The sequence below is a fragment of the Erinaceus europaeus genome, chromosome 15 (genome assembly GCF_950295315.1).
Source record: "Erinaceus europaeus chromosome 15, mEriEur2.1, whole genome shotgun sequence".
In the NCBI taxonomy this organism is placed as follows: Eukaryota; Metazoa; Chordata; class Mammalia; order Eulipotyphla; family Erinaceidae; genus Erinaceus; species Erinaceus europaeus.
Window position 1 is genome coordinate 19,274,989 of NC_080176.1, and position 25,323 is coordinate 19,300,311.

Below are 25,323 nucleotides of genomic sequence, written 5' to 3' on the forward strand. Positions count from 1 at the left end.
TGGGGTGAGGGAGCCTGGCTCAAATCCAGAGCCCTTGTGGTCTCCCTCACTGCTGAGCTGTGGGTCCTTGGGCTGCCCTGCCCCAAGTCTTGCGCTGCCACACAGCCAGAGCTTCTGGGCTGGACCCAAAGATGAGGTGACCAGCCCGGCCTCCCTTGTTATTTATCCAAGAGGTTCAGGCTCAGAGGAAAGACTGGTTCAGGAGAGGCGGCTGCCAGCTTCTGGAACTGGGTCTTTCCTTTGTAGCAGGTATCTGGGGGTGGCTGTGAGTGTGTGCGTGCGTGACCAGAAAGGCCTCTGCTGAGCTGGAGCCAGCCAGTGCCAGAGCCTGCAGCAGCCAGCTGGCCAGGCCAGGGCACAGCACGCTACTTCTCCCTGGTTTCTCCAAGGGAAGGTTATGGCTTTTACTATTATTTTCTCCTTTTGCCTAAAGACTTTTTCAATGAGAACCATACATCACTCTATTACATGTGCTGCTGAGGTTCAAACTGGTGACCTCACGCTTGAGAGTCCAATGCTTTATCCATTGCACCACCTCCCGGACCACTTATTTTATTGCCACCAGGGTCACTGTTGGGGCTTAGTGCCTGCACGGTGAATCCACTACTCCCGGTGGCCTTTACCACCACCCGCCTTCCATTTTATTTTCTTTATTGTAATGATCTTTTCTTTATTGTAATGATTTATAGTAGTGCAGGGGACTGAACTTGAGACTTCAGAGCCTCAGGCTTAACCATCATGCTGTCTCCCCTGTCCCCCCTTCCTTTTTTATTGAGAGAGTGATAAGGTGAGAGGGAAGCAGGAGAGAGAAAGCTGCTCCACCTCTCTCCAAACTTTTGCCCCTGCAGGTGGGGACCAGAGGTCTGACCAGCCTCAATGGCATAACTTTTTAAACCCCATAGACTTGAGAGCAGCAAAACTCACTTAGTAGGCTGTTTTGCCATGTGCTCGAGACCCAACACCTTGAAGGTTTGATGCTTCCTTTCATTCTTTCTCTGCCTCTATGTGAAACTGAACAAATCAAACAAACCCTCAGGCTCCTCCAGGCAAGCACTGGGGTTTTAGGGCCTCTGGGAAAAGGGCTGAGCTTTTGAAGTCACAGGAGATGCAACTCACTTCAAAGACAGCCAACACCCAGGAAATCTTATTCCCTTTTATTCTCAACTAATCAACACAACCACAACACTGTTAGCAACACACAACACGTAAGTGGAGCCTCTCTTCACTAGAGGGTGGAGGGCCCAAGTCAGGTGAGTGTGGGGCCCCGGATGAGGCCAAGGAGGCAGGTTTCTCCTTCCCACCCCACCCAGGCCTCAGGCCGGCTCCTGCTCTCGCCTTCCCGCCTGAGCTCCAGGCCTGCAGCGTCCAGTTTTCCCAGAGGCTCAGATCGCTTGCTGTCGGGTGGGCGGCTCTATGCCCATCTGCTGGGCACTTGATGAACTTGGAATCAGCCCGCAGTCAGTTTCCAGGCCACTGCTGCTGCCCCAGCCTTAGCCTGAGCTGGTGGTGAGGGTGGGGTCAGGGGTCTCTGGTTAAAGCACCTGGCTAAAGGATTCTGGAGAGTCAGGTCACAGAGACAAAGCTGCAACCCAGGGTCTCCCATTCTGCCCCTCTCCCACCATGAAACCTCAGGCCGAAGTGAATCATGTCCACATCATCCATTCATTCAGTTCCAGGGCCGAGAGCCCCGACCTCACTCATCCCTACAACATGCGAGCACCCTAATACATAAGCTATACCCTAGCCCTCACTTAGGCTTCTAGGCCTCCAACCACACAGACCAGCCGCCCACAGGCTCCCCTAGCACCAATACTGTACCCCCAGGACAGCCCCTAATTGGAGACTACTCCTCAGGCCTAATTTTCAGGGGGCTGGAAGAATTCTAGCTTTACAAGGGGTTCGTTTCTACAATTGAAGTCTTTCTGCTACCATCTTTGGGGGTGGAGGGAGTCTGCCTGGACTTGGAGAAGCCACTTCTCTGACTCAGTCACATGGGGGACCCCCCCCCCTTTCACTGGGGCTTCTGCCAGGAAACAGAAGGGGCTCACAGAAGGCTGCACCCTTGTCCCAGTGTTTCCACCAGATCCTTCTGAGTGGGCCTCTACTGGAGACGTGAAGAGGGGCTTCCCCACAGTCACATGAGCCCCCTCAGGCCTAGGCATTCCTCCTGCAATATTCTAGCTGTGCTACCTCAGATTCTGAGCATCAGGCCCTTGGGGGCAGTTTGGCTAAAGGGGACTGTCCCCTTTCCCACTTGGAGTTCTCGTCCACAGTTTTGTCACAGTCCTTGTCACCCTCTCCAGAGGGGCAGCTCCGAGGAGCCACATGGCACCTGGAAGCACAGTCCTCTCAGGCCAGCAGGGGGTCAGCGGGCACTTCCTCTTGGACCCCACAATAGACAGTCTTGTCTCCTTCTAGAAGGGTCTCCAGGGTTTGGAGTGGGGGTGGTTCTTGTTACAGTTGCCACAAGAGCTGAGTCTCTTCATTCATCTCTCAGGGCGACCGTCTCTGCACCCCACATGTGCCATGTTAGGAGGCTGGTGACAGTGATGGTGTGCTGTGAGGGCAGGAGACAGTGCTGGGTCCTCATTCTTTCTGGTTCCCCCCAGAGGATTCTGCCTGAGAGGGAGAGGAGTTAGATGGCCAAAGTCTCCCTCCCCATAGTCACCATGAGGGCCCAGGTCAGGCCTCAGCACTCCTCAGAGACCCACCGCCCAATGCGTTTGGACACCCACTGTGTGCTGCCGGGCTCATCCAACAGACGGCCTTGCTAGAAAGATGCTCGGGGGAGCGCGTGAGGTTTCACAGCCAGTTGCCCTCAATTGCTGTGCTTCCTTGTCACAGGGACCCCACATGGGACACAAGTTTAGGGAGGATTTACCTACACACAGGCTGGATTCTTTGGAATCCAGAAATGCTCCCTCTCCATGAGGACACAACTGAGGGCGGGGGCTGCCACAGCACCAAGGCTGGTGGCGATTAGATTCCAGGAGGAACCTCCTGATGGGGAAACCTGAGAACATGGCAGGGCCTGACCCTCCATTCCTGGGGGCCTCTGAGAAGGAACCCCCCAGCTGGGCGGGATGAATGACAGTCCTGCCTCGGGGGTACGGGGGTGGGGGTGGGAGAACCTCGGCAGCCTGAGCTGGAGTCTGCTCACACTTGAAATATAAGCTGGGTTCCACCTCGAATAGTTTTCCCACCTTGGTTTTGTTCCCCTCAAAGTGCTCTACCAGAAATCCAACCCTCTCTCCTCTAGTTCTGTGGCAGCTTTTCTTCAAGTTTTCATGCACACCCACCCCTACCTGTTAAAAAGCCTGCTTTTCCCCACTACATGAGTCAGCTGAGACTAACCTGGGACCCCAGGCAGTGCCCAGTGTGTGTTGGGAGGAGGGAGCCACTAGACGTATCTTAGAAACTGGGCTGTTTCTCCTCTGTGGGTCTGAGGGCTTCACCCCACCGTTTCCTTCACCTTCTCTTTCCAATCCCACACAATTCCCACCACTCCTCCCAGCCAAGCGTCTTCCTCAGTGTCATTGTCCAGGGTTTCTGAGACTCTTATATCCTCCTCTAGAGAGATCACTGTGGAACAAGTTCGGGGATTCTTCTTCCCTTTCTGAGGGTCATCTTCCAGGGTCAATGGCGCTGGTGGCTTCCCTGTACTTCCCGACTCTAGAGAGTCCCCCCCCACCCCCCGGACTGTGATGCAGTGTGACTGGGTGCCTGGAGACATACTGGGACCTCTTACTATAATTAAGGGGGCTTTTTATCCTCTATGGTTTATAGGGTTTGTTTGGGTTTTTTTGTTGGTGGCGTTTTTTGTTTTGTTTTTCCGGCTACAGACTTAAAGGGTTTTTTGTTTGTTTTTCCTACATATTAAGAGGGTTTCTAACTCAACAGTTTTTCGCTATGGCCTTGTAAGTGGTTCCCACCATTGCTCTTACAGGGATATTCTTGCTGATGTAAAAAGCACTATTTTCCACCCAGTGTTCTTCATCCTCTGCTTCTCTACAATCTGATAGGGTTTTCCTTTTTTTTTTTTTTTCTTATTTCTTTCTCCTTTTCCCACATCGTTTCTGGGGGCATCCAGTGCTCCTCTTAGGAGAGAGGGGCCCTGGGCTCCAGCCCCCTCACGAGGCAACCCCCGAGTGGCAGCTCCTGTGGAGAAGCAGAGCTGCGACTTCGATGAAGCTGTCCCCACACTCCGGGCACGGGTAGGGCTTTTCTCCCAGCAGGGTTTTGAGGGGCTCCTCTTTCCTGTGGCTGCTGCCCACTGGGGGTGTGGGCGCCTGGGCCTTGCCCTCCTGGCAGGAGGACGATGGTGTGGCCGGCTCAGAAAGGGGGTGCTCAGGCTGGGAGGACTTGTCTGATGTGTGGCTCTCCTGGTGCTGGCTGAGGGCCAGGCGATCGGGGAAGGAGGCCCCGCAGTCTGAGCAGCTATAGGGTCGGGCCCCCAGCGGGCTCCGCAGGTGCTCCAGGAGCACAGGAGAGCTCTTCCCCAGCCCCGAACTCTTGGGCACCTTCCTGCCCGCATGGACTTTCTGGTGGAGCAGCAGCTCGGAGCTGAGGGCGAAGCTTTTCTTGCATTCGGGGCACTTAAAAGGCTTGCCACCCAGGAAAGGGCTGGGCCCGGGGCCCTCAGCCGTCCCGGTCCTGTGAGCCAACTGGTGCTGGAGGAACGCAGGGCGCTCCTGGAAGGTCTCCCCACACTGGGAACAAGTGAATGACTTAGAGGCCAGCAATCTCTGGCCCAAGCTCTCCTGCCCGTCAGGTGTTTTGGGTGGTTCTGCCCGGCCCTCAGCCGCCCCAGGGTAGGAATTCCCTCCGAAGGGGAGCCTAGGGGTGCGAAGCTGGGGTGGCTTGGGGGCAGGGTGCGCGCCCAGGCCCTCTGTGTTCTTATAGGGGTTCTCCCCGATGTGGATCCGCTGGTGCTGCATGAAGATGCCCTCGTCGTTGAAGCCTTTGCCGCACACCAGGCACTTGTGGGGCTTTGCACCGGGGGGTGGCAGGGCGGGGTCCCCCAGGCCCAGCAAGGAGTCTGCCTGCGCCCTTCGTGCAGGGGTCTTGCCCCTCTCGTGGACCACCCGGTGCTGCTCCAGCTCGTGGGCCTCCAGGAAGGCTTTGCCACAGTCAGAGCAGACGAACAGGTTCTCGTCCATGTGCGTGCGGACGTGCGTGATGAGGTTGGAGCTCTGGCTGAAGCTCTTGCCGCACTCGGGGCACTTGTAGGGCTTCTCGCCTGTGTGCGTGCGCCGGTGCTGGATGAGGTGCGAGCTACGGATGAAACTCTTGCCGCAGTCGGAGCACTTGTAGGGCTTCTCGCCGGTGTGGATGCGCTGGTGGCGGATGAGTGTGGAGCTCATGATGAAGCTCTTGCCGCAGTCGGCGCAAATGTAGGGCCGCTCGCCACGGTGGATGCGCTGGTGGTTGATGAGGTTGGAGCTGACGCTGAAGCTCTTGCCGCACTCGGGGCACTTGTAGGGCCGCTCGCCCGTGTGCGTGCGCTGGTGCCGCAGCAGCGTGGCGCTCAGCGTGAAGGTCTTCCCGCACACCGGGCACTTGAACGGGTCCTCGCGGAGGTGTGTGCGCTGGTGCTTGATGAGTGTGGAGCTGTGGCCGAAGCTCTTGCCGCACTCCAGGCACTCGTAAGGCTTCTCGCCCGTGTGCGTGCGCTGGTGCTGGGTCAGCTCTGAGCTCTGGATGAAGCTCTTGCCGCACTCGGTGCAGCGGTAGGGCTTCTCGCCCGCGTGGATCTTCTGGTGCTTGAGCAGGTTGTGGTTCTGGCCGAAGCGTTTGCCACACTCGGGGCACTTGTAGGGCTTCTCGCCCGTGTGCGTGGCCTGGTGCTGGATGAGGTCCGAGCTGCGGTAGAAGGCCCGCCGGCACTCTCCGCACTTGTAGGGCTTCTCGCCCGTGTGCGAGCGCTGGTGCTTGATGAGGTTGGTGCTCTGGGTGAAGGCCTTCTCGCACTCGGTGCACTTGTAGGGCTTCTCGCCCGTGTGCGTGCGCTGGTGCTGCACCAGGTTGGAGCTCCAGCTGAAGCACTTCCCGCAGTCCGGACACTTGTAGGGCTTCTCGCCGGTGTGTGTGCGCTGGTGCTGCACCAGGTGAGAGCTCTGTGTGAAGCTTTTGCCGCACTCGGAGCAGGTGTTGGGCCGCTCGCCAGTGTGGATGCGCTGGTGCCTCAGCAGCTTGGACCACTGGCTGAAACTCTTGCCGCACTCGTTGCAGATGTACGGCTTCTCTGCCCCCGCCGGCCGGCCCTGCACCAGCTCCCGCAGGCTGGGCTCGCTGGTGGGGACCACCGGGGGGCTGTTCCACGTAGTCAGGGTCCCCCACTGCCAACTGGCTTCACACGTTTTGGTCCAGTCTGATGGGGTCGGGACAACCTCGGGTGTCGGGGAGCCTGAGGGGGCTTGGGAGTCATCGGGGTCCTGGGAGACTCTCTCAGGGAGCTCTTTGGGCTCTGGGCTCTGATCCGGATCCCCCATGATCACCTCTTCTCCAGAACTTTCCTGCTGGGCGTTTTCCTCTTCATTCTCGCTCTGTACACCTAAAGGGAGAAAAGGAGACTCTAGCTCCCCTCACCTCTCAAAATACAGGGTGGGGTCTCTCTTTGCCCTCCCGTGGGTTACATACCACTCCCCAGAATATGGGTCCCCTCAGAACCTGGTCCGCCAGCTCTTCTTGGGACTCTCACCTCTGTGAGTGGAGTTGGGGCTCTGATCAGGTTCCTCGAGGGCTGGACCCCACAGCACGGTTTCAGGCTCCATGGCGAAGCTCAGGACTGCTCCTCCTTGCAGAGTCCCTGGGTGTGTGTGTGGGGGGAGACAGAGAAGAGGGACACAATGGCTGTAAATCCCTACCCTTGTCTCACTTCCCCACGCACCACAACCCCCCACCTGCCAGCCCTGTCCCCAGTCCCCCTCCTTTTTTTTCCCCAGTCCCCCTCCTTTGAGCACCTCAGTTTCCTCCCACCCGTGTTTCTGGGTTTACGCTCTCACTGCACCAGACTCATGTTGCAGATCTTAAAATCACAAGTGAGGAAGTAGCATTTAAAAGTGCAATTAAAAAACCTCATCAGCGTGACCCTTTGAACCCAAGTCTGGGAGGCAGAAGAGGTATCTGACAGCCACACAGCCACGGGGATGGAGGTTCTCACCCCCACTTGGATGCCCAGAGGCTGGGAAACCTGTTATTTTGCTAATCAGAGGGAGCTCATTAAGACTCTAATTTCCCTCCTTAATGGGGCTGCTAATTAGGGCCCATAAACTTTCCTTTTGAGCCCTACAGAGAACTGAGATGGCCTGGAAGCTTAAAGAGTTAACACACACACACACACACACACACACACACACACATACACACACCCTCGGGGGAACACGGTCCAGCAAAAGACTGGGTGCTTTCCCGTTATCCCAGCAGGTGCAGAGAGCTGGAGGGACAGTTCAAGGTCATGGGCGGAAAGGGATTCTGCAGGAGTTAACTTGAGAGGGAAAAGGAAGGAGAGAGAAAGGACGATGTGGGGACTACCGAGCAGCAGACACTGGCCAGCCGCGTCCCCGTGAGCTGGTCCCCGTGAGCTGGTCCCGCCCTCTTCACTGACCCAGGCCTCGGACTGTCCATTTTAGAGACTAGCAAGTCAACACCAGGCAGTTTTCCCAAAGGTCACAGGCCAGGCATAGCAGAGCGCAGACCAGACCTGTGGGATCGTGTGTCTGGCTGATCCCTGCCCCTCAAGAGGGAGGTGACCTTGGGAGTCATGTGAAGCCCACAACTGTGAGTGGAGGCAGGGGACAGGTGGCAGGACAAAGTCAGCTAGAGCCCGAGACTAGGAAAAAGGGATGCAGAGAACCTTGGGACCAGGAGACTCGTTTGGCTATCAGCGGGATCAGACTCCTCCTTCCTGAAGCCCCATCCTTAGCACCCCTCCCCCTTTCTTCTAGTCCATGTGACTTTGTTCTGGTGTCTAACACATCACAGGTGCTCCTGACATTTTGTTGAGCTGTCAAAAGATGAATGAGAAGCCCTTAGCTCCTGGAAGACCCTCCCGCCTGGTCCAGTGCCTTCAAAGGTCACTTTGCAAAAGGATGACAGAAAAGGATCCAGAGGTCAGAGTGGCCTCCAGCTGTCCCCTAGGAAGGGTAATATAGTTCCAGGATGGAGGGAGCGGGATCATGGGAGTTTCCCACATTTAGAGCCCAAAGAACATCCCCAGGGAGAGCCCGGGTTGAGGTCGGCCTGTGGGATGGGCATGTGTGTGTCTGTGTGTGTGTGTGGGGGGGGGGGGAACTGGGGGGTCAATTGTGCAAGGACGCACAGCAGGGACTTCCGAGGCGGCGGCAGGGAGGTGACCCACGAACAGCAGGAGCGCGACCCTCGCAAAAAGTCAGCTTTTAGGAAGTTAGTGCGTTTCTTCATCCCCAAAGCTCCTCCGGCAAGCAGGAGGCCCCCTCCCCAGGTGGGTTTGTGTGTGTGTGCAAGTGGGGGGTCTCTGCCTGCCGGCGGCCGCCCGGCGCCCCGCTGTCCCGGGTCAGGAGGGGGGGGCCGAGGCGCCGGCCCAGCCGGGCAGGAACGTGGGGGCCCCCGCGGCAGCCCCGGCGGGAGGGAAGGTCGGCGGGCAGGGCGGGGCGAGTGCGGGGTGACCCTGACACCGAGGCGCTGAGGCGCCCCCACCCCGCCCGGACCCCGCACCCGGCCCCCGGCCCCACGCCCCCTCCCTGGGCCCCACCCCGGCCGCGCATCTCCCGCGTCCTCGGCCGCCGGGCCCCTGGATTGCGTGGAAGCCCCCCACCCCGGCCGGCCAGGCCCGGGCCCCTCTTCCCCGCATGCTCACGCCTCCCTTCCCCCACGGCGGACCCCCGCGCTCCTCCCAGAATCCCCCCCCGGCCCCGCAGGAGGGGGCGCAGCCCCGCAGCCCCCGCCCGCGCCCCATTGTTCCCCGCCGCTGCCGCCGCCGCCGCCGCCGCGTCCCGGGCGCTGCGGGGTCCCCGAACCCAGGCGTCCCCGACTCACGGCTCTGGGGTCTGGGGGCGCACGGCCAGCCCCGGGGGACTGAACCCCGTCGCCGCCCGGCCTCGAGGGGCGGGCTGGGGGCCCCGGGCTCTGGGGTCCTCCTCCAGGGGTGATCCCAGGCTGAGGACCCGGGGACCAGTTCAGGGTGACTGGGACGGAGCAGGAAGTGACCCCAGCTTCCCGGGCCCCTCTAGCCTGGAGTCAGCACCAGCTCTATGGGATTTAACCCTTCGCCTCCCGCAGCCTGGGAAACAAGGAGGCCGGGGAGCGGGGAGGGGTCCGGGCGACGACCCCTTCTCTCTCTGAGGGGCGCCCGGCTGGGGGGATCCGGGGTAGCCGGGAAGGTCTTGGACCCCTGGCTGTTCTCCATCCCGCAGGGCTGCTCCCCGAAAGGCCTGTCTGGGCTTGGTGGCTGCTCCCCACCCCCACCCCCCACCCTTCAGTCATTGTGGGGACTCAGATTCAGGGATTTCCCCCCCAAGTGGGGTTGTACCCCGGGATCTGCGGTGGCGGGAGAGGAGTCGTCCTGTAGGCTGCAGGCGGCTTCAGTGGAACAATAAGGCTCAGGGACCAGGCCCCTCCAGCTGTGGCCGCCTGCCCACCTCCACCCCCCCAAGTCTGTGCTGGTCCTTCTCCACCTGGTGCCCCTCCAAAGAGCAGATGAAGGCCTTTGGGGGGTCCTCCCAGGGCCCAGGTTATCGTTTGAATATTTACTTAGGTGTTTATGAGAGACAGGAGAGGCGAGAGAACCAGAGCATCACTCTGACACGTCGATATGGGGTGTGTGTGTGTGTGTGTGTGTGTGTGTGTGTGTGTGTGTGTGTCGAACTCAAGGACCTCATGCCTGGGAGTTGAGTCCCCATTTCAGAGGAGAGGAAACCCAGGTTGTAGCACAAGGCGACCCCACGGCCCTGCCATTATCTCAGCTGGACACCCCAGGGACTGTGGGGTCACAGAGGTGGGGGGACTCAGAGTTGAACAAGGAGTGGGTTTTCCATTTTCTAGAAGTTTGACTGTGTTCTGGGAGGTGGCACAGTGGGTAAAACATTAAACTCTGAAACATTAGGTCCTGTGTTCAATCCTGAGCACTGCACAGAAGCCAAGGCGATGCTATGTCTCTCTTCTTCTTCCTCTCATTCTTCACCTTCTCCTCACATTTTTCTTCTTCTCCTTCTCCTCCTCCTCCTCCTTCTACTTTTTTCCTCCTCCTCCCTCCTCCTCCTCCTCCTCCTCCTCCTCCTCATCCTCCTCATCCTCCTCCTCCTCCTCATCCTCATCCTCCTCATCCTCCTCCCCCCTCCTCCTCCTCCTCCTCCTCTTTCTTCCTCACTTGGGCTTTTGCCCCAGCCTCTCTCTCACAGCTGTATGTCTCTGAGACAGCGTTTGCACCGTGACTAGCTGTCTGTCCCCACACAGGCCTTCATTTTTTGCACTACCAGGGCAGGGGCTTGGCTTCCTATGCTGTGTTGTCTCCAGGCTGGACAGACAGACAGGCCCAGTCAGGCAGAGCCTTCCTTGCTGGGCTCCAGGAATATTCTCAATCATTCAGACACTTGGCATTAGAGAGGCTGGGGGAAAGATCCAGGGTCCCCTCTCTCTCCTGCTCTCCAGGGACTGTGAAAGTCTGGAGTGTCCCTGGGACCCTGAATCTGGAGCCAGGCCCGGGAAACCCACAGAGGATTCCACTCACCCTACACAGCAGTGTTGGGGGCTGGGAGGGGGGGGTTACAAGGAATCAAACCCAAGGGCCTCATGCATGTGAAACTGGGCTCTTTACCTCTGAGTTGTATCCCTACTCTCTTGTTTTGCAGAACAGAATGGAATGTGGAGGAGACAGTATAATGATGCTGCAAAAGATTTTCATGCCTGAGGCTCTGAGGTCCCAGGTTCAACCCCCCGAACCATCATAAATATAGTTAAGCAGTGCTCTGGAAATAAAAAACTAAAAACAAATGTTAATTTTCACATTTAAAAATCAGGATATTGTAGCCAAATTTAAAAAGAAAAAAAAAAGGTAAGTAAGTGAATGAATACAAGAATCAGAGCTCTAGTCAGATCTACTGCTTTTCCCCTACCAGAGCACAGCCCAGACCAGGCAGTGGTACAACTGGTGGAGCGCACATACTAACATATGTTGTGAGGGTTAAAAATGGGTACAGGTATAATCAAGAAATTGCTAGCATGGTTCAGAGACCAACCTGGCTGGTAGTCAGGCACCAGAACAATAGAATGGTTAAAAATTTACCAGACCTAGACTAGGAATAATGCTAACTTTCCACTTCTGTAAACCACATCACTTTCGGTAAGGCAGGACATTTGTTTCTGGGAAAACGAGATATTTTTGTACCAAGATGTGGTGCAAACCTAAAATCCCCCCGCCACACACACCCAGTCATTAGATTTCAGGTAAACAAGTCAGGGAAAAAAGATGCCTGAATTTGAGAGAGACGGAAAAGAACAAGTAGGGAGACACTGGGAAGCAGATTTCACCGAAATAAGACCAGGGATGTATGGATACAAATATCTTCTAGTTTTCATAGTTAATTTTTTAATATCCTATTTATTTATGAGAAAGATAGGAGGAGAGAGAAAAAAAAAAAGACATCACTCTGGTGAGTGTACTGCCAGGGATTAAATTCAGGACCTCATGCTTGAAGATCCAATGCCTTATCCACTGCGCCACCTCCCGGACCACACAGATATTTTTTCTTTTTTTTTTTTTTAATATATATATATATGATTTTATTTATTTATTCATGAGAAAGATAGGAGGAGAGAGAGAGAGAGAAAGTACCAGACATCACTTTGGTATACGTGCTGCCGGGGATTGAACTAAGGATCTCGTGTTTGAGAGTCCAACACTTCATCCACTGACCTACTCCTGGACTACTTTAATATATTTTTTTATTAATTTATTATTGGATAAAGACAGACAGAAATTGAGAGGGGAGAGGTAGAGAGAGAGAGAAACAGACAGAGAGACATCAGCAGCCCTGCTTCACCACTCATGAAGCCTTCCCCCTGCAGATGGGGACCAGGGGCTTGAACCTGGGTCCTGTGCACTGCAGTGTGTGAGCTTAACCAGGTGTGCCACCACCTGGCCCCCACCCACATAGATACCTGACCTAGCATCTACTTGTCTGTATGCTTCACAATCTTGATATCACTCAATCATCTTGTTCTTTTCTTTTCTTTTTTATAATTTTTTAATTTTAATTAATTTATTTATTTATTCCCTTTTGTTGCCCTTGTTGTTTATTGTTGTAGTTATTGATGTCATCGTTGTTGGATAGGACAGAGAGAAATGGAGAGAGGAGGGGAAGACAGAGAGGGGGAGAGAAAGACAGACACCTGCAGACCTGCTTCACTGCCTGTGAAGCGACCCACCCCCACCCCCCACCCCCCCCCCCCCCCCCCGCTGCAGGTGGGGAGCCGGGGACTCAAACCGGGATCCTTCCGCCAGTCCTTGTGCTTTGCGCCACCTGCGCTTAACCCGCTGCGCTACCACCCGACTCCCGTTCTTTTCTTAAATAGGTGCTAGTATGCACCTCTTGTACTAGCTTTCCTTCTAACCATCTTGGCAACTTTACTCGCCCCTTAGAATCTGTATGCCATCCATCATCTATTGTTATTAACCCTAGCTTTTCTGCTTCTGCTCTTTTTTTAAATATTTATTTGTTCGCTTTTGTTGCCCTTGTTGTTTTTATTATTGTAGTTATTATTGTTGTCGTCGTTGTTGGATAGGACAGAGAGAAATGGAGAGAGGAGGGGAAGACAGGGAGGGAGAGAGAAAGACAGACACCTGTAGACCTGCTGCACCGCCTGTGAAGCGACTCCCCTGCAGGTGGGAAACCAGGGGCTCAAACTGGGATCCTTACGCAGGTCCTTGCGCTTTGTGCCACCTGCGCTTAACCCGCTGCGCTACCGCCTGGCTCCCTGTCCTTCATTTTTATACTCTGGTTCTAAAGGGAATCCAATTGGGAGCAATACAACGGGTGCAATTAGACTTACAGGTTCAGTGGCGGCTTCTTGGGAGGCAATGTCTCTGCCCAGTTTCCTTGTGCTTCAAAGGACTGTCCTTTTTGGTGACCAGGGCAATGAATTACAATGGCTTTCACACTGCCTCTAATAGCTGAAGCATTTGCCCCCCCCCCCCTTTTTTTTTAATTTCAGCTCTGGTTGATGTTAGCAGTCCTCTTTCTCTATATAGTGCTCCCTGCACGTAAAATAGCAAAGGCATACCTGCTGTCAGTGTAAACATTAACAGTCTTGCCAGACAGGTTCAGTCATTGGGTAGCTCCTGTGTGTCTTCCCTGGGCTGGACCTTCAGCTGAGTAGGTTTACATAAAATTCATACTCAACCACCTGACTTGGTGTGGAGTATTCTGATTTTTTTTTTTTTTTCTCTTTTTGCTCCAGGGACATCGCTGGGGCTCGGTGCCTGCACTGCAAATCCACTGCTCCTGGAGGCTATTTTTTCCCTTTTTTGCCCTTGTTGTCTATCATTGTTGTTGTTATTGCTGTAGTTGTTATTGGATAGGACAGAGAAATGGGGAAAGGAAGGGAAGACAGAGAAGGGGAAAGAAAGACACCTGCAGACCCGTTTCACCGCCTGTAAAGCGACCCCCCCTGCACATGGGAATTGGGGGGCTCGAACCAGGATCCTTATGCCGGTCCTTGCGCTTTGTGTGCGCTTAACCCACTGTGTTACTGCCCACCCCCTAGCCCCTTTTTTATCGCTGGGGCTCAGTGCCTGCACCACGAATCCACTGATCCTGGAGGGCATTTCCCCCCATTTTTTGTTGTCCTTGTTGTTACAGCCCTTGTTGTCATTATTGTTATTGTTGCCATTGATGTTGTTGAACCGGGCTCCTTAGGCAGGTCCTTGTGCTTTGCGCCATGTGCGCTTAACCCTCTGTGCTATCGCCAGTCCCTGGTATTGTGATTTCTGTGTGGAGAATTCTATCCTATTATGATGTAAGAAGCCAGGTTCTAAACCCTGGGCCCCACCTGTAGGAGATGGGGTGGGTGGGGAAGCCTCACATGTACTACAGGTATCTTCCTTTTTTCATTCATTCTTTCTTTCTTTCCTTCTTCTTCTTTTTTTAATTTACTGGACAGTTACAGAGAAATTGAGAGCAGAGGGGGCGACAGAGAGAGACAGAAAGACACCTGCATCCCTGCTTCACTCTTGAAGCTTTTCCACAGGTGGGTTCCCTTTGTCTTTCTTACTCTCTTTGTATCTGCATGTCTATTACAAAAGAAGAAGGAGGAGAAGGAGAAGGAGAAGAAAAGGCAGCCAGAAGTGGTGAATTTATGCAAGCACAAGCCCCAGTGATAACCTTGATGGGAGAAAAATATTTAAGTGGGGAGACAATCTAATGGTTTTGCAAAAAAACTTTTCTGCCTGAGGCTTTGAGGTCCCAGGTTCAAACTCCAGCACCACCATAAGCTAGAGCATTAAATGAAGTAGATAAATAGATAGATAATAGAACTCACAGATTGGAGTCTGGTGGGCAGGAAAAGCAGAAGCCTGGACACTGAGTCCTAGAATGCCTAAGGAGTGGGACAGCAGGGATATGGGGCTACAAATAGATTCCCCCAGCCTCTGCTCTCTGCATTTATTTATTTATTTATTTATTTATACCAGAGCACTGCTCAGCTCTGGTTTATGGTGGTTCCAGGGATTGAGCCTGGGACTCTGAAGTCTCAGGCATGAGAATCTGTTTGTATAACCATTATGCTGTCTCCCTTGCCCTTTCTCCTTCTTCCTCCTCCTCTTCCTCCTCTTCCTGTCCCTGTTCCTCCTCTTTCTCTTCTTCTTAATTTCCATCAGGGTTATTGCTGGGGCTTGGTGTCTGCATAAAAAAAAAAAAAATCCAATGCTACTGGTGGCCATTTGTCCCTTTTTATTTATTTTATTTAATAGAACAGAGAAATTGAGGGGGGGGGATGGAGAGAGAGAGAGAGAGAGAGACCTGCAGTACTTCACAACCCATGAAGCTTCCCCCCTTTAGGTGTGGAGTGGGGGCTTGAACCCATATCCTTACACATGGCAATGTGTGCTCAAACAGGTGCAGCACCACCCAGCCCTCTGCTCTCTGCAATTATATTTTTTTATTTACTAGGACAGAGAAATTGGATGTGGGAGGGGGAGTCAGAGAATTAGATGGATGGATAGATAGATAGATAGACAGACAGACTTGCAGCACTGCTTCACCTCTCCTGAAGTTTCCTTTCTCTGATCTCAGCAAAAGCAGAGGAGGAGGTGAGGCTGGAGAAGGCCACTAAGCCCTGCCTGATGCATGCTTCCCAAGACAGTTGGTGTCCAAGCACAGGCTGGGGAGGCTGCAGGACACTGGCCCCTGAAACCACCCCCCTGCCCCCAGGCGTTCAGCAAGTGGAGGTACAGGGAACAGCAGATAAGGAATTTGTTTCTCAGATGTGGGTCAGACAATCTAGGTTCTGTAACCCAGAAGGTGGCACAGTGGCTAGAACATTGGACTTTAAGATTGTCAAGTTTTGAAGAGATCCAAAAGGCCGAGAAACACATGAAAAAATGCTCCAAGTCTCTGATTGTCAGAGAAATGCAAATAAAGACAACAACGAGATACCACTTCACTCCTGTGAGAATGTCATACATCAGAAAAGGTAACAGCAGCAAATACTGGAGAGGGTGTGGGGTCAAAGGAACCCTCCTGCACTGCTGGTGGGAATGTAAATTGGTCCAACCTCTGTGGAGAACAGTCTGGAGAACTCTCAGAAGGCTAGAAATGGACCTACCCTATGATCCTGCAATTCCTCTCCTGGGGATATATCCTAAGGACCCCAACATATCCATCCAAAAAGCTCTGTGTACACATATGTTCTTGGCAGCACAATTTCTAATAGCCAAAACCTGGAAGCAACCCAGGTGTCCAACAACAGATGAGTGGCTGAGCAGGTTGTGGCATATATATATATATATGAATACTACTCATCTGTAAAAAATGTTGACTTCACCGTTTTCAGCCGATCTTGGATGGACCTTGAAAAATTATTTTAAGTGAAATAAGTCAGAAACAGAAGGATGAATATGGGATGATCTCACTCTCAGGCAGAAGTTGAGAAACAAGATCAGAAAAGAAAACAGAAGTAGAACCTGGCGTATCGCAATGGAATTGGCGTATCGCACCAAAGTAAAAGACTTTGGGGTGGGTGGGTGGGGAGAATACAGGTCCAAGAAGGACTCAGAGGACCTAGTGGGGGTTGTATTGTTATATGGGAATCTGGGGAATGGTATGCATGTACAAACTATTGTACTTACTGTTGAATGTAAAACATTAATTCCTCAATAAAAAAAAATCAGAAAAAAAAAAAGATTGTCAAGTTTCGAGTTCAGTTGCAGACATCACATGTGTCAGAGTGATGCTCTGTTTCTCTTCCTCTCTTTCTGATGATTTCTCTCATGCTAGCACGTCAATCTTTAAAAAAAAAAAAAAAGTTGATGTGGCCCGAGATGTGAGGCAGTGGGTAAAGCATTGGACTCTCAAGTATGAGGTCTTAATGAGTTTTGGTTCATTCTTTCTCCCCTCCTATCTTTCTCATTGATAAATAAATTTAAAAAAATAGCGGGGGGCACACCTGTTTAAGCACTCACATTAAAGTGCACAAGGATCCAGGTTCAAGCCATTGCAGTGAGAAAGTTTCACAAATGGTGAAGCATGGCTGCATGTGTCTGTCTTTCTCCTTCCATATCTTCCCTCCCCCCTTAATTTCTCTGTCTCTATCTAATAATAAATATTTTTTAAAAATTGTATTATTTTCCCTTTTGTTGCCCTTGTTGTTTTATTGTTGTTGTAGTTATTATTGTTGTTGTTGCTGATGTCATCGTTGTTGGATAGGACAGAGAAATGGAAAGAGATGGGGAAGACAGAGACGGGGAGAGAAAGACAGACAACCAGGATCCTTAAGCCGGTCCTTGAGCTTGGCACCACGTGCGCTTATCCCACTGCGCTACCGCCTGACCCCCATAAATATTTTTTAAATGGTGAGGGGGAGGGAGTCGGGCAGTAGCGTGCTGGTTTAAGCACCAAAGCTTAAACCACCACCAAAGCTTTGTGTGGCGCAAAGCTCAAGGCTGGCTTAAGGATCCTGGTTCGAGCCCCTGGCTCCCCACCTGCAGGGGAGTCCCTTCACAGGCGATGAAGCAGGTCTGCAGGTGTCTATCTTCCTCTCCCCCCTCTGTCTTCCCCTCCTCTCTCCATTTCTCTCTGTCCTATCTAACAACGACGACATCAATAACCACAACAATAAAAAAACAAGGGCAACAAAAGGGAAAATAAATAAATAAAAATAAAATAAAATAAATGGGGGGTGAGAGTGGTGCATGGTGGTGCATCTGGTTAAACACACATAGTACAAAGTACAAAGATGCACACAAGGATCCTGGTTCAAGCCCCTGGCCACCCATCAGCAAGAGGGTTGCCTCATGAACAGTGAAGCAAGTCTGCAGGTGTCTCCCTCCTTCTATCTCTCTTTTAAAAATATTTTATTTCTTTTTTTTAAAGATTTTATTTATTTATTAATAAGAAAGATAAGAAGAGAGAGAGAGAGAACGAACCAGACATCACTCCGGTACATGTGCTGCCGGGGATCAAGCTGAAGACCTCTTGCTTGAGAGTCTGATGCTTTATCCATTGGCCACCTCCAGACCACTCTCTCTCCTTCTCTATCTCCCCCTCCCCTTTCAATTTCTCTCTGTCCTGTCCAATAAAAAAAATATTTTGGGTGGTCTAGGAGGTGGCGCAGTGGTAAAGCTTTGAACTCTCAAGCATAAGGTCCCGAGTTCGATCCCCGGCAGCACATGTACCAGAGTGATGTCTGGTTCTTTCTCTCTCCTCCTATCTTCCTCATAAAAAAATAAAATCTTTTAAAAATTATTTTTGGGGAGTCGGGCTGTAGCGCAGCGGGTTAAGCGCAGGTGGCGCAAAGCACAAGGACCGGTATAAGGATCCCGGTTCGAACCCCGGCTCCCCACCTGCAGAGGAGTCGCTTCACAGGCGGTGAAGCAGGTCTGCAGGTGTCTGTCTTTCTTTCCTCCTCTCTGTCTTCCCCTCCTCTCTCCATTTCTCTCTGTCCTATCCAACAACGACAACAACAATAATAACTACAACAATAAAACAACAAGGGCAACAAAAGGGAATAAATAAATAAAATAAATATTTAAAAAAACAAAAACAACAAAAAAATTATTTTTGGTATGCCTGGTGGTGGCACAGCGGGTTAATTGTACATGGTGCAAAGCTCAAGGAATGGTATAGGGATCCCGGTTCAAATCCCTGGCTCCCCACTTGCAGGGGGGGTTGCTTCACAAGCGGTGAAGCAGGTTTTCAGGTGTCTATCTTTCTCTCCCTCTCTCTGTCTTCCCCTCCTCCATTTCTCTCTGTCCTATCTGACAACAATAATACTAACAACAATAACAATAATAATAACAGCAAGGAAAAACAAAAAAGGGGGGGAAATAAATAGCCTCCAGGAGCAGTGGATTTGTAGTGCAGGCACTGAGCCCCAGCAATAACCCTGGTGGCAAAATATATATATATATATTTATATTTATATTTATTCCCTTTTGTTGCCCTTCCTGTTTTATTGTTATAACTATTATTGATGACATTGTTATTGGATAGGACAGAGAGAAATTGAGAGAGGAGGGGAAAACAGAGGGGTGGAGAGAAAAATAGACACCTGCAGACCTGCTTCACCACCTGTGAAGCGACTCCCCTGCAACTGGGGAGCCAAGGGCTCAAAGCAGTTCCTTACGCCAATCCTTGCCCTTTGTGCCACCTGCATTTAACCCACTATGCTACCGCCCTACTCCCCCCAAAAACATTTTAACTGAGATTCCTGGATTAGTTTCTTCTGCTCTAGAACCCACCGTGGGGCTGGTGAAATAGCCCACTGGGATAGTACGCTGCCTTGCCATGTGAGCAACCCAGGTTTGAACCCAGCACCCACCTCACTGAAGGAAGCTTCAGTGCTGTGGTCTCTTTCTCTCCTTCTCTGTCTGTCTATCTAAAAAAAATAAAATAAAATAAGTCAGCTTGGTGTGTGAAGTCCCAATGATGACAATCAACCAGTAAAAAAGATTAAAAGGCCTGAAAGTGTGGATTAGATTACAGTCAATGATATTTATGCCCCTTTTCCATATTAGGGAGCTACTCTCTTCCCTGATCCAGCTTTCTGGCCCCTTTTCCAGCCTTGACATCATCTCCCCAGACAATAACTTGGGTCCACCTGCATATCAGATGTCAGGCTCTGAAAAAAAAAAAAACAACTAGTATAGTCATAGGCCCTTTGGAATATAACTAAAATAGGCCTACTATCTACAAAATGGAGACCCCAAATTGTTATGTGCACTATTCCAGCCTTTAGGTTCATGATTAGCCAACAATTCGTTTGGCTTTATATGTTAACTCTTCTTAAAGACACCAGGTTCCAGATGCTACCATGATGCCAACCAGACTTCCCTGGACAGACAACCCCACCAATGTGTCCTGGAGCCCCGCTTCCCCAGAGCCCCGCTCCACTAGGGAAAGAGAGAGGCAGGCTGGGAGTATGGATCGACCTGTCAACGCCCATGTTCAGCGGGGAAGCAATTACAGAAACCAGACCTTCCACCTTCTGCATCCCATAATGACCCTGGGCCCATACTCCCAGAGGGTTAAAGAATAGGAAAGCTATCAGGGGACGGGATGGGACCCCTCTTATCCTGTGCTTTTTGTCAGTGTTTCCTTTTTTTTTTTTTTGCCTCCAGGGTTATTGCTGGGGCTGGTGCCTGCACTACAAATCCACTGCTCCTGGAGGCTATTTTTTCCCTTTTGTTTATTGTTATTGTTGTTGTTGGATAGGACAGAGAGAAATAGAGAGAGGAGGGGAAGATAGAGAGGGGGAGAGAAAGATAGACACCTGCAGACCTGATTCACCGCCTGTAACTCCCCTGCAAGTGGGGAGCCCTGTGCTCGAACTGGGATCCTTGTGCTGGTCCTCATGCTTTATGGCCATGGGCATTTAAACTGGTTCACTACTGCCTACCGCCCCCAGTGTTTCCTTTTTTAAAAAATGTTTATTTATTCCTTTTTAAAAAAGATTTTATTTATTTTTATTTTTATTTCCCTCTTGTTGTCCTTATTGTTTTATTATTGTAGTTATTATTGATGTCGTCGTCGTTGTTGGATAGGACAGAGAGAAATGGAGAGAGGAGGGGAAGACAGAGGGGGAGAGAAAGACAGACACCTGCAGACCTGCTTCACTGCCTGTGAAGCGACTCCCTGCAGGTGGGAAGCCCGGGGCTCAAACTGGGATCCTTACTCTGGTCCTTGCGCTTTGCGCCACCTGTTGGGTATTTATACAGATGCAGTCTTTGCCCTCAGGTTTGTGCTTAACCCTCTGCGTTACCGCCCGACTCCCTATTTATTTTATTTTTAAGAGAGGTGCAGACAGAGACAGACAGACACAGAGAGAAACACCAGAGCACTGCTCAGCTCTGGCTTATTGTGGTGCGGGGATTGAACCTGGGACTTTGGAGCCTCAGACATGAGAGTCTGTTTGCATAACCATTATGCTATTTCCCCCACCCATTTATTCCCTTTTGTTGCCCTTGTTTCATTGTTGTAGTTATTATTGTTGTTGTTATTGATATTATTGCTTTTGGATAGGACAGAGAGAAATGGGGAGAGGAGGAGAAGACAGAGAGGGGGAGAGTAAGATAGACACCTGCAGATTTGTTTCACTGTCTTTGAAGCGACTCCCCTACAGGTGGGGAGCCAGGGACTCGACCCGGGATCCTTACGCCCGTCCTTGCGATTCATGCAATGTGTGCATACAGTGTTTCCTTTTTATAAATGAAACTTTTATAAAAAAAGAGTGGGTTAGATATGGGTAGTACTACACACACACACACACACACACACACACACACAAACACACCAACTTTCTGGTCATGTATGAGTCTATGCTCCGTTTCTTTTTTTATTTATTCTGGATAAAGACAGAAAGAATTTGAGAAGGGAGGGGGATAGAGAGGAAAAGAGACAGAGAGACACCTGCAGACCTGCTTCACTGCTTCACTGCTTGTGAAGCATCTCCCCTGCAGGTGAGGAGCCAGGGGCTCAAACCGGGATCCTTATGCCACTTCTTGCTCTTTGTGCCGCCTGCGCTTAACCCGCTTAGCCCACTGCACTACCGCCCAGCTCCCCCTCATGCTCCATTTCTTGAACCATCCCCAGAAAGTCTGCAGCTCAGGAACTGGGTTCAAGGCTGCGTCTGGGGCAGGGTCAGCATCCCAGTCATCATACCCCCAGGCAGCTGCTTCCTCAAGCTGTCAGTCACTTCCTCCGACTTTGGGTCCTTCTCATGTGTCACCTGTTGGGTGACTGCACAAAACAGGAGGGGTGGGACAGTGTGGGGGGATTCTTCTGCCCATCTGATGCCCCTGGCTTCCCTCAAAGCCCCCACAGAGTACCCCCCCTAGTCCTTACTACTGACAGGAAAGGTTTTAGTATTTCAGTTTTCAGAAACTATATATATATAATCTAACTTACTAATATTTATTTATTTATTTATTGCCTCCAGGATTATTGCTGGGGCTTGGTTCCTGCACCACAAACCCACTGCTCCTGGAGGCTACTTTTCCCCTTTTGTTGCCCTTGTTGTTTTATCATTGTTGTGGCCATTATTATTATTGTTGTTATTGATGTTGTTGTTGGATAGGACAGAGAGAATGGAGAGAGGAGGGGAAGACAGAGAGGGGGAGAGAAAGATAGACACCAGCAGACCTGCTTCACCACCTGTGAAGTGACCCCCCCCTGCAGGTGGGGAGCCAGGGGCTTGAACCAGGATCCTTATGCCAGTCCTTGCACTTTGTGCCACCTGCGCTTAAACCACTGCGCTACTGCCCGACCCCCATTTGTTTATTTTTTTAACCAGAGCACTGCTCAGCGCTCAGCTCTGGCTTATGGTGGTGGAGGGGATTGCACCTGGGACTTTGGAGCCTCTGGCCTTAAAGTATCTTTTCATAACTGTTATGCTATGTACTCTCTTAATTTTTACATTATAAGGACATTTTAGATATTTTATATGTACACACACATCAGGAAGGTGACTCCAGTGGTATTATGCATGTGGGAGGCCCTGAGTTAATTCCCAGGCACTGCATTAAGAAAAATAAATAAATAAAATAAATAAATAGGACTAGCAAAATAGTGCACACTTAGCCATGTAAGCAATCCAAGTTTTAGCCTGGCTCCTACCACACTGGTTGGAGCATGGATGGATTATATGGGCTCTCTGCCTGTCTCTGTCTTATTTAAAAAAAAAAGAAAAGAAAAAGTAACATGCTAGATGTCACCGAGTTGCATAAGTTTGTTGAACTTATGCTCTGCAAATTTGATAATAATAAAGATACAATCAGTGGATTACATTAACAAACACCATCTTTTGCCTTTTATTTTATTTTTTATCATCACCAGGGCTTTACTGCTTCAAGATGACCTTTTACATATAGAAATTGCCAGACGGGAGTCGGGCGGTAGCGCAGCGGGTTAAGCGCAGGTGGTACAAAGCGCAAGGACCGACATAAGGATGCCGGTTCAAGCCCCCAGCTCCCCACCTGCAGGGGAGTCGCTTCACAATCGGTGAACCAGGTCTGCAGGTGTCTATCTTTCTCTCCCCCTCTCTGTCTTCCCCTCCTCTCTCCATTTCTCTCTGTCCTATCCAATAACGACATCAGTAATAACTACAACAATAAAACAAGAGCAACAAAGGGGAATAAATAAATAAATAAATATTTTTTAAAAACTTAAAAAAAAAAAAAGAAATTGCCAGACAAGAGGCTGCCTGGTTAAGTGCACACAGTACAATGTGCAAGGACCAAGGTTCAAGCTTCTGGTCCCCACCTGCAGGGGAGAAGCTTCTTGTGTTGAGGGTTCAGGAATCAGAGCCAGCCAATGGAGTCAGCGAGGAGGACCTTTGTTAACTACCACAGGCCATGTAGTTTGTGCTCTTAAAGAATTCTGGGCCCCCAAAAAAGGGAAGATATAAGCTTATCTAGGGGACTTCAGGCGGTGAGCAGAGAGCATTCTCACAGAAGCAGAGGCTGCAAGGTTGAGGGGGTGGGACTTGGACCCATGGCTCAGGGTCTGGTTGCCTTGGTTACTGTTATCTTTTCCTGCATAGCTGTGTCTGGGGGTAGGTTCAGGACTTAGAAGTTTTATGACCTGTCAGAATAGGATGTACCACAGGGAGTTGGGGGGGGGGGCTTTCTCAAGGCCTGCTGTTATCTGGGGCTTCTCCTTCCTAAAGTTTGGTTAGTTAACTCTTTCTTTGCTTTAACAGTCTCTTTTTCTTTCTTTCTTTCTTATTATTAAGATTTTGTTTATTGGGGTGGGGGTATAGCATAATGGTTATGCAAAGAGACTTTCATGCCTGAGGCTCTCAAGTCCCAGGTTCAATCCCCCACACCACCATAAGCCAGAGCTGAGCAGTGTTGTGGTAAAAAAAAAAAAAAAAAAAAAAAAGTTTTTTTTTTTTTTTTTTTTTAATAATGAGAAAGGAGGAGAGGGAAAGAACCAGACATCACCCTGGTACATGTGCTGCTGGGGCTTGAACTCAGGACCTCATGCTTGAGAGTTCAGTGCTTTATCCACTGAGCCATCTCCCAGACCACAACAGTCTCTCTTTTTCTTTTCCACTTCAGTTGAGCGGTGAAGCAGGGCCGCAGGTGTTTATCTCTGTCTCTCCTCTACTCTATCTACCTCTGAATTTCTCTATCTCTAACCAATAATTTAAAAAGTAATAATAAAGGAAAGCACAAGATAGAGAGGTAGAGGCAGAGTAACAGTGGGAATGAAACCACAGCACAACAACTTCCTTCAGGGAGATAGGTGGTAGCGCAGCGGGTTAAGCGCATGTGACACAAAGCGCAAGGACTGGTGGAAGGATCCAGGTTCGAGCCCCGGCTCCCCAGCTCCCCACCTGCAGGGGTATCCCTTCACAGGCGGTGAAGCAGGTCTGCAGGTGTCTTTCTCTCCCCTCCTCTCTCCATTTCTCTCTTTCCTATCCAACAATGACGACATCAATAACAACTACAATAATAAACAAGGGCAACAAAAGGGAACAAATAAATAAATTAAATTTAAAAAAGGCTTCCTCCACTCTTCCTGGATGCTACCTACGGAGGTGGCGGCTATCTGCTGCTCGGTGTCATGGCGCCCTCAGGGCAGGCCCCTGGTAAAGCCCAACATCATCAGGAAGTGGACCAAGAAGTTCATTGGGCACCAGTCAAGATCAAGAGGAACTGGAGGAAGACCCAGGGGCATCAACAACAGGGTGCCACGCAGATCCTGCCGCCCAGCATCAGCTATGGAAGCAGCAAGCAGACCAGGCACGTGCTGCCCAGCGGCTTCCAGAAGTTTCTGGTGCACAACTTTGACGAGCTTGAGGTGCTGCGCATGTGCAGGAAGTCCTGCTGTGCAGGGATCGCCCACGTCTCCTCCAACAGCTGCAAGCCAGATGGCCATCAGGGTCACTAACTCCAATGCCAGGCTGTGCATCCAGGAGAATGAGTAGTCGCCCTGAGCTACACCTTGTCTTGTTAATAAAACACAGACCTGGGAGTCAGGCGGTAATGCAGCAGATTAAGTGCTGGTGGCTCCAACTGGGATCCTTACACCAGCCCTTACACTTTGTGCCAAGTGCCCTTAACCCGCTGCGCTACCGCCTGACTCCCTCTTTCTTTCTTTACTGGGGGATTAATGGTTTACAGTACAGTAAAATATAGTAGATTGTATATGTGTAACACTTCTCAGTTTTCCACATAACAATTCAACCCCCACTAGTCCTCCTCTGCCATCATGTTTCAGGATGTGAACCCTCCTCCCCACCCCGGAGTCTTTTACTTTGGTGCAATACACCAAAGGAGTGTGTGTTTTGGGGGAGGATGGAATACTTCAAATGGCGAAGCATAAGACTTTCAGGCCTGAAGTTCTCAGCTCGATCTCCAGCACCACAGGTACTGGGGTGGCACTCTGACTTCTCTCTCTCTTCTCTCTCTCACACAACCATGTAATAAAATAAATCTTAGGGAGTCGGGCTGTAGTGTAGCGGGTTAAGCGTAGGTGGCGCAAAGCACAAGGACCAGCATAAGGATTCAGGTTCGAGCCCTGGCTCCCCACCTGCAGGGGAGTTGCTTCACAAGTGGTGAAGCAGGTCTGTAGGTATCTATCTTTCTCTTCCTCCTCTGTCTTCCTCTCCTCTCTCCATTTCTCTCTG

At 51.1% G+C, this 25,323-nt stretch overlaps 1 protein-coding gene and 1 pseudogene across 2 annotated transcripts; one reads left to right on the plus strand and one right to left on the minus strand.

Moving 5' to 3' along the window:
* Positions 1-1,139: 1,139 nt before the first annotated feature.
* ZNF629 (zinc finger protein 629) lies at positions 1,140-9,197 on the minus strand. Of its 2 annotated transcripts, XR_009544998.1 has the most exons (4): positions 9,016-9,197; positions 6,701-6,808; positions 3,945-6,553; positions 1,140-2,619 (listed from the first exon to the last, which is right to left on the minus strand). XR_009544998.1 is itself a non-coding variant. In XM_007530064.3 (3 exons), exons 2-3 carry the CDS (start codon positions 6,771-6,773, stop codon positions 4,131-4,133), a joined length of 2,496 nt encoding a protein of 831 aa, XP_007530126.1. In that variant the 5' UTR covers positions 6,774-6,808; positions 9,016-9,197; the 3' UTR covers positions 1,140-4,130. The 2 variants fall into 2 exon arrangements, 1 of the variants encoding a protein (XP_007530126.1); XM_007530064.3 differs by having other exon boundaries at positions 1,140-6,553.
* A 15,019-nt stretch (positions 9,198-24,216) lies between these two features.
* LOC103119740 (large ribosomal subunit protein eL32-like) lies at positions 24,217-24,621 on the plus strand (annotated as a pseudogene).
* Positions 24,622-25,323: the final 702 nt, after the last annotated feature.

What these genes read in the sequence shown, in the direction of transcription:
- ZNF629 (XM_007530064.3), bottom strand. Translation starts at nt 6,773, where the DNA reads ATGGAGCCTGAAACCGTGCTGTGGGGTCCAGCCCTCGAGGAACCTGAT. An exon ending in CCCCAACTCCACTCACAGAG is followed by an intron (nt 6,554 to 6,700) that starts GTGAGAGTCCCA and finishes TTCTCCCTTTAG; the next exon opens with GTGTACAGAGCGAGAATGAA.